We start from the raw sequence: 20,000 nt of genomic DNA on the forward strand, positions 1-20,000 counted from the left end.
AAGACTTCACAGTTTCATCTCCAACCGCTCAGCCAGCTTGTCTCCATGATGGAGGAACACTGGACACTAAATCAATCAGATGGATCGGTGATCAAATGATCAGTTCAGTGTGTTGAGACAGAAACACGATCAGCTGTTCAGTTAAAGTCTATAATCAGTTCAGTTCAGAATGTAATTGATTATCGTGGTAAAACGCAGGAAGACAGTATTCACATCTAGAAGCTGAAATATAACGGAGGCAGATATGAACAGATATTAATATCCGTGTTCCCGACTCTCTTCCAGCAGGAATCACAGCAACCTCATTTCAGTTTGGACTTCAAACGCCACACACTCATAAAATATTGACTGAGCCACACGCCAAATTAGCCTCGCTAAATGCTAGATCAATATCTAATAAGACCTTCATCTTAAGTGATTTTATTGCATCCTGTAATTTTGGCTTTTGTTCCCCACAGAAACCTGAAGTTATTGAATGAAGACATTTTCCCTCCACATGACGTCTGTCTGTCTGCTGCCTTGTTGTTTCTCTCCCAGCAAACCAACCTGATCTGAACGTGTTTCCTGTTCTGAAGCATGTGTTGATCTGAACATCCATGTTGTTGATCTGAACATCCATGTTGTTGATCTGAACATCCATGTTGTTGATCCATGTTGTTGATCTGAACATCCATGTTGTTGATCTGAACATCCATGTTGTTGATCTGAACATCCATGTTGTTGATCTGAACATCCATGTTGTTGATCTGAACATCCATGTTGTTGATCTGAACATCCATGTTGTTGATTCATGTTGTTGATCCATGTTGTTGATCTGAACATCCATGTTGTTGATCTGAACATCCATGTTGTTGATCTGAACATCCATGTTGTTGATCTGAACATCCATGTTGTTGATCTGAACATCCATGTTGTTGATCTGAACATCCATGTTGTTGATTCATGTTGTTGATCCATGTTGTTGATCTGAACATCCATGTTGTTGATCTGAACATCCATGTTGTTGATCTGAACATCCATGTTGTTGATCTGAACATCCATGTTGTTGATCCATGTTGTTGATCTGAACATCCATGTTGTTGATCTGAACATCCATGTTGTTGATCTGAACATCCATGTTGTTGATCCATGTTGTTGATCTGAACATCCATGTTGTTGATCCATGTTGTTGATCTGAACATCCATGTTGTTGATTCATGTTGTTGATCCATGTTGTTGATCTGAACATCCATGTTGTTGATCCATGTTGTTGATCTGAACATCCATGTTGTTGATCTGAACATCAATGTTGTTGATCTGAACATCCATGTTGTTGATCTGAACATCCATGTTGTTGATCTGAACATCCATGTTGTTGATCCATGTTGTTGATCTGAACATCCATGTTGTTGATCCATGTTGTTGATCTGAACATCCATGTTGTTGATCTGAACATCAATGTTGTTGATCTGAACATCCATGTTGTTGATCCATGTTGTTGATCTGAACATCCATGTTGTTGATCTGAACATCCATGTTGTTGATCCATGTTGTTGATCTGAACATCAATGTTGTTGATCCATGTTGTTGATCTGAACATCAATGTTGTTGATCTGAACATCCATGTTGTTGATCCATGTTGTTGATCTGAACATCCATGTTGTTGATCCATGTTGTTGATCTGAACATCCATGTTGTTGATCCATGTTGTTGATCTGAACATCCATGTTGTTGATCTGAACATCCATGTTGTTGATCTGAACATCCATGTTGTTGATCCATGTTGTTGATCTGAACATCCATGTTGTTGATCTGAACATCCATGTTGTTGATCCATGTTGTTGATCTGAACATCCATGTTGTTGATTCATGTTGTTGATCCATGTTGTTGATCCATGTTGTTGATCTGAACATCCATGTTGTTGATTCATGTTGTTGATCCATGTTGTTGATCTGAACATCCATGTTGTTGATCCATGTTGTTGATCTGAACATCCATGTTGTTGATTCATGTTGTTGATCCATGTTGTTGATCTGAACATCCATGTTGTTGATCCATGTTGTTGATCTGAACATCCATGTTGTTGATCCATGTTGTTGATCTGAACATCCATGTTGTTGATTCATGTTGTTGATCCATGTTGTTGATCTGAACATCCATGTTGTTGACTCTTCACACGGTTTTACTTCAGATTTTGTGAATAATATCACGCCATCTAACTTTGTACAACATGCAGCGTCCAAACTGTTAGTGTGACGGATTTTATTTCAGATCACAAGTGAAGTATTACACAATTTCAATCAGGAAGACGACCTAAATCATTCATTCATGCTTTCTCTTTACCCAATCAGAGGTGGCGAACACTTTCCTTCTTTTTCCAGAGAACCAATCAGAGTTAGCCGTCACTTCCCTCTCTTTTTCAGAGAGCCAATCGTCTAAGTGACGGGAGTATAACACGTCACCTACTCTGCTGTCGTGCTACTCACAGATCGATGCTGTGCTTACCTTCGCCCCTCCTCCACCCCCCACCAGGTCCAGAGGAACTCCCAGGGGGGCGGGGCTTCCTGGTACCCCCGGGGGGGCGGGGCTTCCTGGTACCCCGGGGGGGCGGGGCTTCCTGGGACCCCAGGGGGGCGGGGCAGTGTTTTCTGTCTGATGTCACACTCTCTCCTCTCTGTACTTCATCATATCTTCAACAATCTCTCCAGAATTGTCATCTACCTCCGAGTCAGCGTCACTCTGACGGTTTCTTCAGCTGCTTCAGTGATATTTCTCCATCAGCTCTACCTGCTGTCGTCCCTTCACAGTCCAGGTCTGCTCTCCCGGTCCTGGTCCTGGTCCTGGTCCTGGTCCTGGTCTGAAAACAGGCTGAAGAGCAGACGGAAAGCTTCCAGGCTACAAGTAACCAAAAGATCTGCTTGTCTTTCTGATTTAATATCCATAACAAGCTGTCGCAGGTTTCTGTTGAGCATAACGGACTCTGCTGCCTCCTCAGTCGAGGGCCGTCAAATTATTTCTTATCGCTCTTTGTCAATAAGATGAGAGATAATGAGAAAGCAGAGTGAGACGTCCGGCCCCGCTGAGCTGCTTGTCTCTCTGTTACATCAGTTTGTTCCGGTGTCTCTTCAGTCTCTCTCTGCTGTCTCTCCGGTGTCTCTCCGGTCTCTCTGCTGTCTCTCCAGTCTCTCCAGTGTCTCTCTGCTGTCTCTCCAGTCTCTCTCCAGTCTCTCTCTGCTGTCTCTCCGGTGTCTCTCTGCTGTCTCTCCGGTGTCTCTCTGCTGTCTCTCCGGTGTCTCTCCGGTCTCTCTGCTGTCTCTCCAGTCTCTCCAGTGTCTCTCTGCTGTCTCTCCAGTCTCTCTCCAGTCTCTCTCTGCTGTCTCTCCGGTGTCTCTCTGCTGTCTCTCCGGTGTCTCTCTGCTGTCTCTCTGCTGTTTCTCTCCAGTCTCTCCAGTGTCTCTCTGCTGTCTCTACGGTGTCTCTCCGGTCTCTCTCCAGTGTCTCTCTGCTGTCTCTCCGGTGTCTCTCTGCTGTCTCTCTGCTGTCTCTCCGGTGTCTCTCCGGTGTCTCTCCAGTCTCTCCACTCTCCAGTGTCTCTCCAGTCTCTCCGGTGCCTCTCCAGTCTCTCCGGTGTCTCTCCGGTGCCTCTCCGGTGCCTCTCCGGTGTCTCTCCGGTGCCTCTCCGGTGCCCCTCCGGTGTCTCTCCGGTCTCTCCGGTGTCTCTCCAGTCTCTCCGGTGTCTCTCCGGTGTCTCTCCGGTGTCTCTCCAGTCTCTCCGGTGTCTCTCCGGTGTCTGTCCGGTCTCTCCGGTCTCTCCGGTCTCTCCGGTGTCTCTCCAGTCTCTCCGGTGTCTCTCCGGTGTCTCTCCGGTGTCTCTCCGGTGTCTCTCCAGTCTCTCCGGTGTCTCTCTGGTGTCTGTCCGGTCTCTCCGGTCTCTCCGGTCTCTCCGGTGTCTCTCCGGTGTCTCTCCGGTCTCTCCGGTGTCTCTCCAGTCTCTCCGGTGTCTCTCCGGTGTCTCTCCGGTGTCTCTCCGGTGTCTCTCCAGTCTCTCCGGTGTCTCTCCGGTGTCTCTCCGGTCTCTCCGGTGTCTCTCCGGTGTCTCTCCGGTGCCTCTCCGGTCTCTCCGGTCTCTCCTGTGTCTCTCCGGTCTCTCCGGTCTCTCCGGTGTCTCTCCGGTGCCTCTCCAGTCTTCTGGTGTCTCTCCGGTCTCTCCGGTGTCTCTCCGGTCTCTCCGGTGTCTCTCTGGTGCCTCTCCAGTCTCTCTGGTGTCTCTCCAGTCTCTCTGGTGTGTCTCCAGTCTCTCCGGTGTCTCTCCGGTCTCTCCGGTGTCTCTCCGGTGCCTCTCCAGTCTCTCTGGTGTCTCTCCAGTCTCTCCGGTGTGTCTCCGGTCTCTCCGGTGTCTCTCCGGTCTCTCCGGTGTCTCTCCGGTGCCTCTCCGGTCTCTCCGGTGTCTCTCCAGTCTCTCCGGTGTCTCTCCGGTCTCTCCGGTGTCTCTGACTGTCCTGCAGCTCTCTGGTTTTCATCCTTCTGTATTCATGTTATCGGCCTCCCTCTCCTCCCTCTCCTCCCTCTCCTCCTTCTCCTCCTTCTCCTCCCTCTCCTCATCCTCCCTCTCCTCCCTCTCCTCCTCCTCCCTCTCCTCCCTCTCCTCCTTCTCCTCCCTCTCCTCCTTCTCCTCCTTCTCCTCCCTCTCCTCCCTCTCCTCCTTCTCCTCCTTCTCCTCCCTCTCCTCCTTCTCCTCCCTCTCCTCCCTCTCCTCCTTCTCCTCCTTCTCCTCCCTCTCCTCCCTCTCCTCATCCTCCCTCTCCTCCCTCTCCTCCTCCTCCCTCTCCTCCCTCTCCTCCTCCTGCTGCGTCTCTAAACATCCAGACTGCTTCTGTCCAGATACAGAAAACCTCCCTCTAAACCAGTGGTTCTCAACCTGGGGCTCGGGACCCCGCAGGGGGTCGCAAGATAATCTTGTGGGGTCATGAGATGATTTATGGAACAGGAAAAAACACATTTCCACTATATGAATTTATTATCATGTCTATTTTTTCTGATTTTGTTGTTAAAGAACCTTTAGAGGCAGATGAAAGTTATAATATCTTTGATGAATTGCAGTCTGGTTTCTGGCAGCAGCACAGAAACACAAACAGTCTTCAGCTGTAAATTGTTATTCTTGCTGATGGGAAGTTTCTGTCTGAGCGTTATTAGATTTAAGGTGAACCGCCTTCGACACATTGATCACGATCGATAGATGTAATGATTGGGTTTGTATATTGACGGTTCTCCGTGTTTCATCCTTCAGGCGGCGTCCCGCAGGGTTCAGCTCTCGGCCTCTTCTGTTTTCTCTGCACATGGATCAGGATTTATTTTATTATTTTTGTTTCTGATTTAATTTTGTCAAGTTTCTTTTATTGTTGTTGCTGCTGTTGTTCTGTGAAACACTTTGTAACCTGGTTTGTTTTGAAAGGTGCTATAAATAAAGTATATTCATTCTAAATGATTCGAAATAACTAAGAAACTGGAATTAACAACCGGCTGAAAGAGACTCTCTCTCTCTCTCTCTCTCATCTTTATTGGAGCAGCAACAGGCAGACAGCTGACTGGCCTCCAGCACTGGGAGGTGTGTGTGTGTGTGTGTGTGTGTGCGTGTGTGTGTGTGTGTGTGTGTGTGTGTGTGTGTGTGTTAGTAGTCCATCTGTTGTTGTGTCTGTGCCTGAGGCGACGGCATGAGAGAGACAAAGAGAAAAAGAAAGAAGGAATGAAAACATACACAAGTAGAGGAATGTGTGTGTGTGTGTGTGTGTGTGTGTTTTAAACCTGAGGCAGAACTGCCGTCTCTCTCTCCCAGATGGAAGCAGAACACAGAGTTACACAGTCCACTGGTTTGACCACATACACACACACACACACACACACACACACACACACACACATCCATATTTAGTCTAATTGCCCTGACAGTCAAATCACCTGAGCCGCTGTTAGAAGATTTCTGCTTCGCTGGACGGATCGCAATACAAGTACTACTGACAATACTACTAGTACTAACTCTAATACTGCTACTAACAGTACTAATACTTCAGAAGGATTTCTAGATGTTTCCAGCAGCTACAGTGGAGTTTGATATGAGAAAATGTTTCAGCATGTAAAACATCTATCAGGGTAATATTGATATTAGATCTGATCAATAATATCATCAACATAATCTGTCTGTTATCTGTCTCTCTCTCCATCTCTCTGTCTCCCTCCATTATTTCTGACTTTTTGTCTTTCTGTACCTCTGCTTTAAGAAATAAAAATTATAATAATAATAATTAGTCTCTATCGTTTTCCATCTCACTTCATTTTGTCATCTTCCTCTCTCTCTCTCTCTCTCTCTCTCTCTCTCTCTCTGGGGAACTTGATGCCCTGCATGACAACAGATGGAGCCCTGAGGCTCTGGGACCACACACACACACACACATATATACACACACACACACACACACATATATATATACACACACACACACACACACACACATATATACACACACACACACACACACATATATATACACACACACACACACACACATATATATACACACACACACACACACACACACACACACACATATATACACACACACACACACACACACACACACACACACACACACATATATACACACACACACACACACACACACACACACACATATATATACACACACACACACACACACACACACACACGCATATATATATATACACACACACACACACATTCTCTCTCTCTCTCTCTCTAGAGAACACACAGTTGGCTGCAGTGGGGGGGTGTGAGAGGCGAACTGTGGTAAAGATTGATGTGAACATCAGCACACACACACACACACACACACACACACTGCAGTAGACTGATGTGCGTATTTAGATGAACAAGGTGAACACACAAAGAACAGATTTATAATGGCAGACTGCTCACAGCTGACACACACACATACACACACATACACACACACACACACACACACAATAGTCTATAGGCCATAGATAACAGCTGATATTCTGTAATAGTCGGACATCATCCAACACATCAGCAGGTTGGACTCAAAGTGAAATTGGAAGAAAAATAATTATAATAATAATAAACTGTATTGTAACTTGTTTATCACAAGTTAAAGTGTGTATAAAGCATTTCTGTGTATAAATTGTCTCACTTTATATTTCAGAGATGAAAAGACTCTTAGTGATTTTGTTAAAATGAGTTAAACCTCAGAGTCTAGATCACACTTTCAGGTTTTATGTTTTTCCAGGCAGAGAAACTGCAGTTTGTCTCTCTTGGCTTCGGGTCCAGTGAGGAGAATCACTTTGTTCTTCATTTCATTTTAAATCCAGATATTGATGTCAGAGAGACAGTCGGTGCACTGAGAGCATCGAGAGTCGTCCGGTAAAACAGAAACATACAGCTGTGTGTCGTCTGCGTAACGTGACATCACCGAGCGGGAGCAAATAAACACAAAGAAGAATCGGGCCGATACTGGATTTTAAAACAGCAGAGAAGAAGAAGAAAGACTGAATATCATAAACCACAGAGAGAAAGAATAGATGTTCTGGGTTCAAGGCTGAGGCCCACTTTCCACTCTTGAGTCGCAGGTAAATTTTGAAAGCCAACATCGTAAGCAAAGACTGAAGCAGTGCGACCCAGCTGTGGGAACGTTTTGAGTTTATGGGTTCAGGGGTCAGGCTCAGTTTCCACTCTTGCCGGTCACAATGCTAACACACTCAGACAGGTGCAGAACAAAGACAATACTACACGGTTTTGATACGGCTAACATTACCGTGTTTCGCACTTTGAAGTTGGCATGGTCCTGTGCTGCGCTGTGCTGTTTTTTACCTCTCCGCTGTACTTTGATCGCTTCTTTTTCCGTGTTGTTCTAGTCAAACCGAACTGCTTGCTTAGCAAGACAGGTTGCTTAGCTAGGCTCGTCTTTAGACGAGCCTAGCTAAGCAACCTGTCTTGTCGATCAAATGGCTGTGTGTGAATCCTGCCAAATTATGAACTCACAACTCAAGCTCGAGGTTCACCAGTTGAAAACGGAGCTCAAGGCGAAAGATGATCTTCTCATCGGCTTCTCGTCAGTCGCTTCAACCCAAGCTAAGCACATCTCAGCCCTGAACTCCACCGGAGGTAGCCGTGGCGCCCGGGAGCGGCAGTCTGAACTCCCCGACAACAACTCCACCCTCCCCCGGGTCCTACCGGTCGGCGACCGGGGAAATCCGGTATCATCTGATACTCAGCCGGCTCGGTTGGATGATCTGTGGCCCGGGCTCGGAGCTGTGCCCAAGACCCAGGCGTGCTCCGCTCCTGCCCTCAGCCATGGTCCGCGGTCGCCGGTGGCAAGCGACAAAAAACACACTCGCATCCCTCGCCTGAGGATTTAAAACCGGGGAACCGATTTCAGGCATTGAACGACTTGAAGCAACTTGACTATCCCAGAAATGTGACATCCTCTACCGGCACCACCGCCCCGCTTCCTATTCCACCGCCACACTGTCCGCCGACATCGCCCTGTGGCGCTGCCCCTGTACGGTAGCTGCCGCCTCGCTCCCCAGACGCTCATCCACCCTCCTTGGTGAGGTGCAACGGCTCTACGGGGCGACACCGAAGACGGCCCGTTTCACGACCGCCTTCACCGTCGTCGGATCCTACCTCTGCGGTAATTGTTGGCGACTCCATTGTCAGGGATGTAAAGGTCACTCAATATTATTGACCACCTGCCAACCATCCTACAGCGCCACCCAGAGTCCTCCACAATTATTGTTCATATTGGATCCAACGATACAGGCTCCCAACAGTCAGAGGCTCTACAATCCGACTATAAGCTGATGCTTGATGCTCTGTCGAACTGCGGGAAGCACATTATGTTGTCGGGACCGATTCCTACAGTCGATCGTGGCTACGGACGTTTTTCCCGACTTCCCTCTTTTAATTCATGGCTCAAGTCCGAATCGAAACCTGAACTTGGTGGACAATTTTGAATTATTCTGGAACAGACGACAATTCTACAGACCAGACGGACTTCATCCTAACATGTTTGGAGCTAGGATGTTAGCGGCCAGCCTCACCTATTCCACGCTTCACCCTCGCCTCTCTGTTTCTGCCAACTGAGAGAGTCCATGCCCCTTGCAGGTAACCTCCCAAACCTATCCACACTCCTACTATAATCACATTTCTAATCATAACACTTAGTAGTAATGTATCTCTCAATCACAACAGCACAGGCCCATATGGGAGGCTACCTAGTCCTGCAAATCTATCAGTTCTACCAACTGGACTCTGCATGGACTCTCACACCTTTCCACTCATGTGATTTCTGATGAAGGCTATGATGTCAACCCATTCCCTACTCCTATAATTAGAAAGAGAAAGCGACATTCGAATAAAAATCACCATAATTTGTACAATCTGTATCCTGTTAAGACTGTGTCCCATAATCTCAACAACTCTAATCAATTGGTTTTCCTAATATAAGGTCACTCAACTTCAAATCACTTTTAATCAACGACCTTATACTGGAGCACAGCCTTAATATGACGGGACTCAAACTTGGTTGTCGGCAGATGATGTCACGCCCCTGAAGCCTCTCTGCCTAATTTTGTTTTTTCACAAGTTGCGCGTGCCACTAAGAAGAGTGAGGGCATCGCACTAATCCATGAATCAAACCATCCACTTAGTCCCAAAACTAATATTACTTTTCCATCATTTGAGGTGTTAATGTCTTCATCGCTACCCGCCCGTCAGCATGCCTTGCCTTTCTACATTGTAATTCTTTATCGCCCCCCTGGAGCTTACTCTCTTTTTCTGGATGAATTTTCACAGTTCATATCAGATCTAGTCACTCATGCAGACCATGTAATTATCATCGGAGATTTTAATATTCATTTTAATGACAAGTCCTGCTCCCTCAACAGAGCTTTTACATCTCTTATTGAAACCTTTGATTTTACTCAAGTTGTCACTGAACCCACTCATCGCAATGTAACACCATTGATTTTGTTTTGGTCTGTGGTCTCTCTGTCCAAGATTTATCAGTGTCCCCATCTGCTCCATCAGTATCCGATCACTGCCTTATTCAGTTTACGGTGTTGATTCCCCTCGCCTCAAGTAACCACTGTCCTTCTTTTAAGAGTCGTTGTATTGATACTGCAGCCAAAGCGGCTCTTAAATCCTCTCCTCCCATCGTTGTCACCCCCTTCAATAACTATCTAGGTTCTCTTGACAGTTTTACCAACAGGTTTAATGACGCTCTACACAGTGTGATAGATTCTGTCGCCCCACATCCCAGAACATCACCCCGTGGCTCAACGATACTACGGGCTCATAAGCCAACATGCAGAAATCTAGAGCCAAAATGCCGCAACACCAAACTTGAAGTATTTCGCACGGCCTGGGATGACTCCCTGTGAAACTACAAATATGCGCTCCGGCACGCAAAAAATGTATATTACTCCAGCCTGATAGCTAACAATAGGAACAATCCCAGATTTTTATTTGATACCATCGCCAAGCTCACCAAAACCGCTCCCCCGGCCCCTCCCTCCTCTCTTACTGCTGTCGACTTTATTAACTTTTTTGATGGAAAAATTGAGTCAATCAGAGAAGAGGTGAAGGGTATGGCCTCACCTCTCTCCCTGACTGTTCCTCATCCTGCTCTTCACCACTTTTCAAGCCAGCAGCACCCTAATGAAATTTGACACAATTACCTGGGACACTTTTGCTAAACTGGCTTCTAGTTCCAAATCCACCACATGTCTCCTAGACCCGATCCCTGCCAACCTATTTAAAGAGCTACTCCCTATATTAGGAGGTCCACTCCTCAATATAATCAATGAGTCTTTTAACACTGGCATTGTTCCTACAACCTTCAAAACAGCTATAGTTAAACCTGTACTAAAGAAACCAAATCTAGACTCACACATTTTATCTAACTACAGGCCGATTTCTAACCTGGCTTTCATGTCCAAGCTGTTGGAAAGAGCTGTCTCTAGTCAGCTCATAGCCCATCTGTCCAGAAACAATCTTTTTGATAGTTTTCAGTCTGGATTTAGATCTCACCACTGTACAGAAACGGCACTGACCAAAGTACTAAACAATCTATTAATTGGACTCAGATCTAACATCTGTTTTGCTGCTCCTTGACCTGAGTGCTGCCTTCGAAACTGTGGACCACGCCATCCTCTTAGATCAGTTAGAAAACGATGTTGGTATCAAGGGGCTGGCACTTGACTGGTTTCGTTCCTGCCTATCTGACAGAACACAGCGTGTGGTACTTAACTCCATGTCTGACTACTCAAGCGTCAGATATGGTGTCCCACAAGGCTCAGTTCTTGATCCGCTACTTTTTACTGTCTACATGCTACCCCTAGGGTACATATTCAGAAAGTTTGGCATAAACTTTCATTGTTATGCCGACGATACGCAAATCTACCTCCCTGTAACAGCCAATGACTGATAAACATACTATCACTTAGTAATAACCTATCAATGTTTTACCATCGTTACTATTATGGTTATTACTACCTCTACTATTTCCCCTCGGTCATCTTCGCCACATGTACATCCATGTGGATTTTAATTTTGTATTGAATGTTGTCATGTGTATGTGTATCCATGTTCGGTATAATCCCTGCCATGTCATGTGAGTGTGTCTCTGTGGGCATATCTGTGCAAATGTTTGTGTGGCTTTGCATGTGTGTGTGTTTTATTTTGTTGTGAAGTGTGCAGAGACCCCTTGGGGTGATGTTACACTATAAATAAATAAAAACTGAACTGAAACTGAACTGAACAGAATAGAATAGAGTACAATGCAGTAGAATGCAAGGAGTAGAAATATCCTCTATTATATCATTTTATCTTCTAATTTGTATGTATCAATACCAAATCTGTAATGAATAGACTTTACTACTAAATTGAACAAAATGTCTAATGTGTCTTGTGTGAAATGTCTAATGTTGTTAATCCAGTTTAAAAAAAATAAACAGACCAGAAGCTTTGTTTACTTACACAACACACACATCTAACACACACACAAACACACACATCTAACACACACAAATATAAACTAACAATTGTTACAGAAGATGCCAAATTCACTCTATTGGCTTACAGTAAGCCACACCCACTGGAGCAAAGACACACACACACACACACACACACACCCCTTGCCCATCATGAACCGAAGCAACAATTCACTGGTTCTTATTCCCACCAGTCTGTAAGCAACAACTCAGTAAAAACAGAAATAACAAAGTATCTCCATTACAAATGAATGGGAGTCCCAGAACTTCAGACATGACAAATCTATTTGTCTATTTGATTTAACAACCAGGGGAATCACAGCCTCCTCCCGTCCGGTCTGGACCAAGCAGAGAGCAGAGTGTTTGTTTCTGACCTCAGATCAGTTACACAGCGACCCACAATGCATCCTGGCAGGAGAGGAGCGCTCATCACACCGTCGCAGAGCGGTGCAGAAGGGGAAGCGGTCTGCAGCCTTACCTAACTTGGGCAGGGAGTACTGGACTCTGAAGTAGTCCTGGTAAAATCCCAGAAGCCTCTTGGTGATGTGGAGCGCGTAGTCGCCCGCTCCGCTGGAGACGGCATCAGGCCGGGCGTACAGACGGATCTGAAACACAACACAGAGACACGGAATCAGACCGAGAGCAAGATCACGTCTACAGAGAGGAGAATGGAATCAGACCGAGAGCAAGATCACGTCTACAGAGAGGAGAATGGAATCAGACCGAGTTCCTGTTCAAACCTACCAGAGACAAACAGGAATGGAGTTAGGCTGAGAGTGCAGAGAAGAAACACAAGATCAGTTTGCAGGTTTGAATGTTAATCGTAAATCCAAGAGTCGAGCCTGGTCAGCTGTTGTTGTTTTTATGATGAAAAACTTGTTAGAAGTAATGAATCGTTAACAGAACTGTGACACAAACTCTCTAAAGTGATTTTGGGTCTTATGGTGTGAGGTTTTTCAACAAGTTCCTTATCAAAAGGCAATTGACGTGAATTCTCCATCTAAGCTCCGCCCACACGGTGCAGATTTATTCCGACCCTGAAACTCATTAAGAGCTCGATGTTTTTAACAAAACAGCTGCAGGCGAGTCTCAGATCAAAGTGTCTAACTGAAGAAATCTTTTGCCATTTAAATAGAAATCACGGTAACACTTTCTATGACACCCATGTCTATAATGCATTATAAACATAATTATAATGCGTTATAATCTGCTTATAGCACTGTATAATTATAGTTATAAGCACTCAAATATTCATAATGCTTTATAACAACAATCATAACACATTATAAAGCATTTTATAATGACTTATAAGGTCAAGAATCATAATACTTCATAATTGCTGGTCACTCACTGACATTTTTTTCGCAAGGATCATAGTGCATTATAAGTGTGTTTATAATGCATTATAGACATGGGCGTCACAGAGATGCACGTCCAGACGAACTGTGAAGCCAGTAGTTCTCCTGAGCTATGATGAGCCCGGAAATCCTTCGAACCGGCCGTTCACTATCCAACACCATGGGATGGTCGTTCAGTTCAGTCTGAACTCAAAACCTGGAGATGACCCTGAAACAGCCTCACACCCCCAGCCTTCAACCTTTTGCTGTAACTGTAAAGTTAGAAAGTAAAAGTTAAATAACTGTTAGTGTAAATTTGACTTCACTGCTTCAGCTGCTGAGGAAAAGACATGACGGTTTCGTTTAGCCTACATGACAACAATACACAAAGTAAACAGAGCAGAAGAGCTGTGATTGGCCACTCGGTGGCTCCTCCTCCTGTATCAGTTGATTAGCAGCAGCAGTTACATCCTGTGGATAAATACGCTCGACACAATATGGCATAAGTCTTAGGAATTTTCACATCAGACTTTAAATAATATAGATTTTTAAATGGAGACACATCATCTTCAGTGAAAAGTCCTATTTGTCTGTATAATAACTTTATTTAGCACTTTTCTAAACAAAGGCACCAAGGGCTTTACATAAAAATAGACAAGAAAAATAACATTTACAATAAAACACAACAAGGGATAAGCAAAGCAAAAATATACAGAAAAAAAGAGGCAAATAACAGTTAAAACCAGTAAATTAAAAACAAAGGTAAAACACAGGTAGAAGGATGTAGATAAAAGAATAAATCAATAAACTCTGAGAAGGCCTCCGTAGAAAAGTGAGTTTTAAGAAGTGATTTAAAGGCCGATAGTGATTATGCTCCTGGACTCAAAGGCCGAACTCCTAACTGTTTGGTAAAGAGACAGGAGGAGCGCCCAGGAGACTGACGACCTCCAGCTGTGGATCATAAGGAACCAACTTATCTGAACTGTAGCCCAGAGCCTGAGCCTGTAAAGCCTTAAATGTGATCAATAAAATCTTAAAATCAATTGTAAACCTCACAGTCAGCCGATGAAGAGAAGTGATGAAGGGTGAAACAGGTTCCTGACTCCTGGAGCCTCGCAGCGTTTTGAATGAAACACCTGGAACACCGAGATCCTCTGAACTCACTTTCAGATTACAGAAAGGCTGCAGATCTGCTCTGTTTTGTTTGGTTTTATTTTAGCTTTGTGTGCAACAGTGATGAAGGTCGACTGAAAACTATTCAGACAAACAGAGAGGAAAGGTGAAAAAAAGGTGAAAAAAGATGAATGTAACAGAACAGAGGGAAGATGGTAGAAACTGAAGAAGAAGAGAGGGAAGATGTTAGAGAAACTGAAGAAGAGAAGGAAGAAGTTAGAGAAACTGAAGAAGAAGAGAGGGATGATGTTAGAAAACTGAAGAAGAGAGGGAAGATGTTAGAAACTGAAGAAGAAGAGAGGGAAGATGTCAGAGAAACTGACGAGAGGGAAGATGTTAGAGAAACTGAAGAAGAAGAGAGGGAAGATGTTAGAGAAACTGAAGAAGAAGAGAGGGAAGATGTTAGAGAAAGTGAAGAAGAAGAAGAGAGGGAGATGTTAGAGAAAGTGAAGAAGAGAGGGAAGATGTCAGAGAAAGTGAAGAGAGGGAATATGTCAGAGAAAGTGAAGAAGAAGAGGGAAGATGTCAGAGAAAGAGAAGAAGAGAGGGAAGATGTCAGAGAAAGTGAAGAAGAAGAGAGGGAAGATGTCAGAGAAAGTGAAGAAGAAGAGAGGGAAGAAGTTAGAGAAAGTGAAGAAGAAGAGAGGAAAGATGTTAGACAAACTGAAGAAGAAGAGAGGGAAGATGTCAGAGAAAGTGAAGAAGAAGAGAGGGAAGAAGTTTGAGAAAGTGAAGAAGAAGAGAGGGAAGAAGTTAGAGAAACTGAAGAAGAAGAGAGGGAAGATGTCAGAGAAAGTGAAGAAGAAGAGAGGGAAGATGTCAGAGAAAGTGAAGAAGAAGAGAGGGAAGAAGTTAGAGAAAGTGAAGAAGAAGAGAGGGAAGAAGTTAGAGAAAGTGAAGAAGAAGAGAGGGAAGATGTCAGAGAAAGTGAAGAAGAAGAGAGGGAAGAAGTTAGAGAAAGTGAACAAGAAGAGGGGGAGATGTCAGAGAAAGTGAAGAAGAAGAGAGGGAGATGTTAGAGAAAGTGAAGAAGAAGAGAGGGAAGAAGTTAGAGAAAGTGAATAAGAAGAGAGGGAAGAAGTTAGAGAAACTGAAGAAGAGAGGGAAGATGTTAGAGAAACTGAAGAAGAGAGGGAAGATGTCAGAGAAAGTGAAGAAGAAGAGAGGAAGATGTTAGAGAAAGTGAAGAAGAGAGGGAAGATGTCAGAGAAAGTAAAGAAGAAGAGAGGGAAGATGTTAGAGAAAGTGAAGAAGAAGAAGAGAGGGAAGATGTCAGAGAAAGTGAAGAAGAAGAGAGGGGAGATGTTAGAGAAAGTGAAGAAGAAGAAGAGAGGGAAGATGTCAGAGAAAGTGAAGAAGAAGAGAGGAAGATGTTAGAGAAAGTGAAGAAGAGAGGGAAGATGTCAGAGAAAGTAAAGAAGAAGAGAGGGAAGATGTCAGAGAAAGTGAAGAAGAAGAGAGGGAAGATGTTAGAGAAACTGAAGAAGAAGAGAGGGAGATGTTAGAGACAGTGAAGAAGAAGAAGAGAGGGAAGATGTCAGAGAAAGTGAAGAAGAAGAGAGGGAAGATGTTAGAGAAAGTGAAGAAGAGGGAAGATGTCAGAGAAAGTGAAGAAGAGAGGGAAGATGTCAGAGAAAGTGAAGAAGAAGAGAGGGAAGATGTCAGAGAAAGTGAAGAAGAAGAGAGGGACGAAGTTAGAGAAACTGAAGAAGAAGAGAGGGAGATGTCAGAGAAAGTGAAGAAGAAGAGAGGGAAGATGTCAGAGAAAGTGAAGAAGAAGAGAGGGAAGAAGTTAGAGAAAGTGAAGAAGAAGAAGAGAGGGAGATGTCAAAGAAAGTGAAGAAGAAGAGAGGGAGATGTTAGAGACAGTGAAGAAGAAGAAGAGAGGGAGATGTCAGAGAAAGTGAAGAAGAAGAGAGGGAAGATGTCAGAGAAACTGAAGAAGAGAGGGAGATGTTAGAGACAGTGAAGAAGAAGAAGAAGAAGAAGAGAGGGAGATGTCAGAGAAAGTGAAGAAGAAGAGAGGGAGATGTTAGAGACAGTGAAGAAGAAGAAGAGAGGGAGATGTCAGAGAAAGTGAAGAAGAAGAGAGGGAAGATGTCAGAGAAACTGAAGAAGAGGGAGATGTTAGAGAAAGTGAAGAAGAAGAGAGGGAGATGTTAGAGAAAGTGAAGAAGAAGAGAGGGAAGATGTTAGAGAAAGTGAAGAAGAAGAGAGGGAAGATGTCAGAGAAAGTGAAGAAGAAGAAGAGAGGGAAGATGTTAGAGAAAGTGAAGAAGAGAGGGGAGATGTTAGAGAAACTGAAGAAGAAGAGAGGGAAGATGTTAGAGAAAGTGAAGAAGAAGAAGAGAGGGAAGATGTCAGAAAAAGTGAAGAAGAGAGGGAAGAAGTTAGAGAAAGTGAAGAAGAGAGGGGAGATGTTAGAGAAACTGAAGAAGAAGAGAGCGAAGATGTTAGAGACAGTGAAGAAGAAGAAGAGAGGGAGATGTCAGAGAAAGTGAAGAAGAAGAGAGGGAGATGTTAGAGAAAGTGAAGAAGAAGAAGAGAGGGAAGATGTTAGAGAAAGTGAAGAAGAAGAAGAGAGGGAAGATGTTAGAGAAAGTGAAGAAGAGATGGAAGATGTTAGAGAAACTGAAGAAGAAGAGAGGGAAGATGTTAGAGAAAGTGAAGAAGAAGAGAGGGAAGATGTCAGAGAAAGTGAAGAAGAGAGGGAAGAAGTTAGAGAAAGTGAAGAAGAAGAGAGGGAGATGTTAGAGACAGTGAAGAAGAAGAAGAGAGGGAAGATGTCAGAGAAAGTGAAGAAGAGAGGGAGATGTTAGAGACAGTGAAGAAGAAGAAGAGAGGGAAGATGTCAGAGAAAGTGAAGAAGAGAGGGAAGAAGTTAGAGAAAGTGAAGAAGAGAGGGAAGAAGTTAGAGAAACTGAAGAAGAGAGGGAGATGTTAGAGAAAGTGAAGAAGAAGAAGAGAGGGAAGATGTCAGAGAAAGTGAAGAAGAAGAGAGGGAGATGTTAGAGAAACTGAAGAAGAAGAGAGGGAAGAAGTTAGAGAAACTGAAGAAGAAGAGAGGGAAATGTTAGAGAAACTGAAGAAGAGAGGGAGATGTTAGAGAAACTGAAGAAGAAGAGAGGGAGATGTTAGAGAAAGTGAAGAAGAGAGGAAGAAGTTAGAGAAAGTGAAGAAGAAGAGAGGGAGATGTTAGAGAAACTGAAGAAGAAGAGAGGGAAATGTTAGAGAAACTGAAGAAGAAGAGAGGGAGATGTTAGAGAAAGTGAAGAAGAGAGGAAGAAGTTAGAGAAAGTGAAGAAGAAGAAGAGAGGGAAGATGTCAGAGAAAGTGAAGAAGAAGAGAGGGAGATGTTAGAGAAACTGAAGAAGAAGAGAGGGAAGAAGTTAGAGAAAGTGAAGAAGAGAGGGAGATGTTAGAGAAAGTGAAGAAGAGAGGGAGATGTTAGAGAAACTGAAGAAGAAGAGAGGGAAGAAGTTAGAGAAAGTGAAGAAGAGAGGGAGATGTTAGAGAAACTGAAGAAGAAGAGAGGGAGATGTTAGAGAAAGTGAAGAAGAGAGGAAGAAGTTAGAGAAAGTGAAGAAGAAGAGAGGGAGATGTTAGAGAAAGTGAAGAAGAAGAAGAGAGGGAAGATGTCAGAGAAAGTGAAGAAGAAGAGAGGGAGATGTTAGAGAAACTGAAGAAGAAGAGAGGGAAGAAGTTAGAGAAAGTGAAGAAGAGAGGGAGATGTTAGAGAAACTGAAGAAGAAGAGAGGGAAGAAGTTAGAGAAAGTGAAGAAGAGAGGGAGATGTTAGAGAAAGTGAAGAAGAAGAAGAGAGGGAAGATGTCAGAGAAAGTGAAGAAGAAGAGAGGGAGATGTTAGAGAAACTGAAGAAGAAGAGAGGGAAGAAGTTAGAGAAAGTGAAGAAGAGAGGGAGATGTTAGAGAAAGTGAAGAAGAAGAAGAGAGGGAAGATGTCAGAGAAAGTGAAGAAGAAGAGAGGGAGATGTCAGAGAAAGTGAAGAAGAAGAGAGGGAAATGTTAGAGAAACTGAAGAAGAGAGGGAGATGTTAGAGACAGTGAAGAAGAAGAAGAGAGGGAAGATGTGGAAGAGGCGGACTCAGCTGAGTTCCTGAAAGATTCAGTTCAGAGCTGCTGGACCTGGAGGTGATTTCTACTTAAATGGCAAAACATTTCTTCAGTTAGACACTTTGATCTGTGACTCGCCTGCAGCTGTTTTGTTAAAAACATCGAGCTCATAATGAGTTTCAGGGTTTTAATAAATCTGCACCGTGTGGGCGGAGCTTAGATGGAGAATGATGTAAGACTTGATTTGTCCAGGAAGTGATGAACTACGTGATGATCCAGATCCTTCAGGTGTGTCATGATGTTTCCTCTGGACTGTGAGTCTGAGAACTGTGATGAACCTGCAGGAGATCCTCTGAAGTTCAGGTTACCTTCAGAAACTGTAAGCGGACTCTCCGGCTGATAGAAACGCGTCTCTATCAGTGGAATTTGCTTGAGAACGAAGGTTCCTCATTGAATTCATGATCTTCACTGCTCCCGTTGCCTCCGTTCTTCACAGTAACGTCTGAAAGCGTCCAGATTCTCTTCTCCGCCGTCTCCATCCAGCCTCAGCTGTCTCTCCTGATGCGTCACACACTGCTGAGACTCTTCTGAGTCAGTTTGGTGGATTTACGGCCGTGAGGAAACTGCTTCCAGTTTACACTCCTTGGTTCGTCTTCCACTAGATGTGAAGCTGCTTGGCCGTCCAGACAAACATCTTCTGTCCTTATGAGAGTCTTCAGAGAGTCAGATGGAAGTCCAGCAGACTCTCAGACAGCAGAACAGTTCCATGTTGTTCCAGTGAAAGAACCAGGAAATGGGGGAAGTAGGAAAGAGCTGAGCTGATTCGAGCATTTTCATCATTACAAGACTGTTAATGTTAACAAGTGTGTTGTAAGAGCTTATAACTGCTTATTTAACTTATAACTTACATATTTAATAATCACTTATTTGTATTATTTTAAGATTTGTATACGTAGGTTTCTCTATAGTTACAGGAATTTAATATTTTCCATTCATATTTATTTTGCTTTACACTTTAAATTTAAAACAAAAAAATGAATTAGTATTAGTTACAAGTATTAATTCCCTGTAACGCGCACACACACACACACACACACACACACACACACACACACACACACAGCTGATCTGCTGAACACCAATCAATAATCAATACTGCCAGGTCACATGACTGTTTCAGACCAATCAGCAGGCTCGGTCGTGCGGTCACCTTGCTGATGACCTCATCACCAACATAGGATGATGGGATGGCGTGCTGAGTGTGTGTGTGTGTGTGTGTGTTTCAGTGTGTTTGTTTCTTGAATCTACATAACTGATTAAATGTTTTGTGTTTTGATAACAGAAGCTGCTGAATATCAATATCAATATCAGATCTGTATTGATCATGGAG

General features: G+C 43.9%; 1 protein-coding gene across 1 annotated transcript in view; it reads right to left on the reverse strand.

Moving 5' to 3' along the window:
- The window catches only part of LOC144538090 (thyrotropin-releasing hormone-degrading ectoenzyme-like), a 122,706-nt gene that overhangs the window by 72,917 nt on the left and 29,789 nt on the right, over positions 1-20,000 (reverse strand). Inside the window, 1 exon segment of the mRNA XM_078281940.1 lies at positions 12,442-12,633. Within this exon segment, the coding sequence (XP_078138066.1) occupies positions 12,442-12,633 (192 nt within the window).

Source organism: Centroberyx gerrardi, chromosome 24, assembly GCF_048128805.1.
Source record: "Centroberyx gerrardi isolate f3 chromosome 24, fCenGer3.hap1.cur.20231027, whole genome shotgun sequence".
NCBI lineage: Eukaryota > Metazoa > Chordata > Actinopteri > Beryciformes > Berycidae > Centroberyx > Centroberyx gerrardi.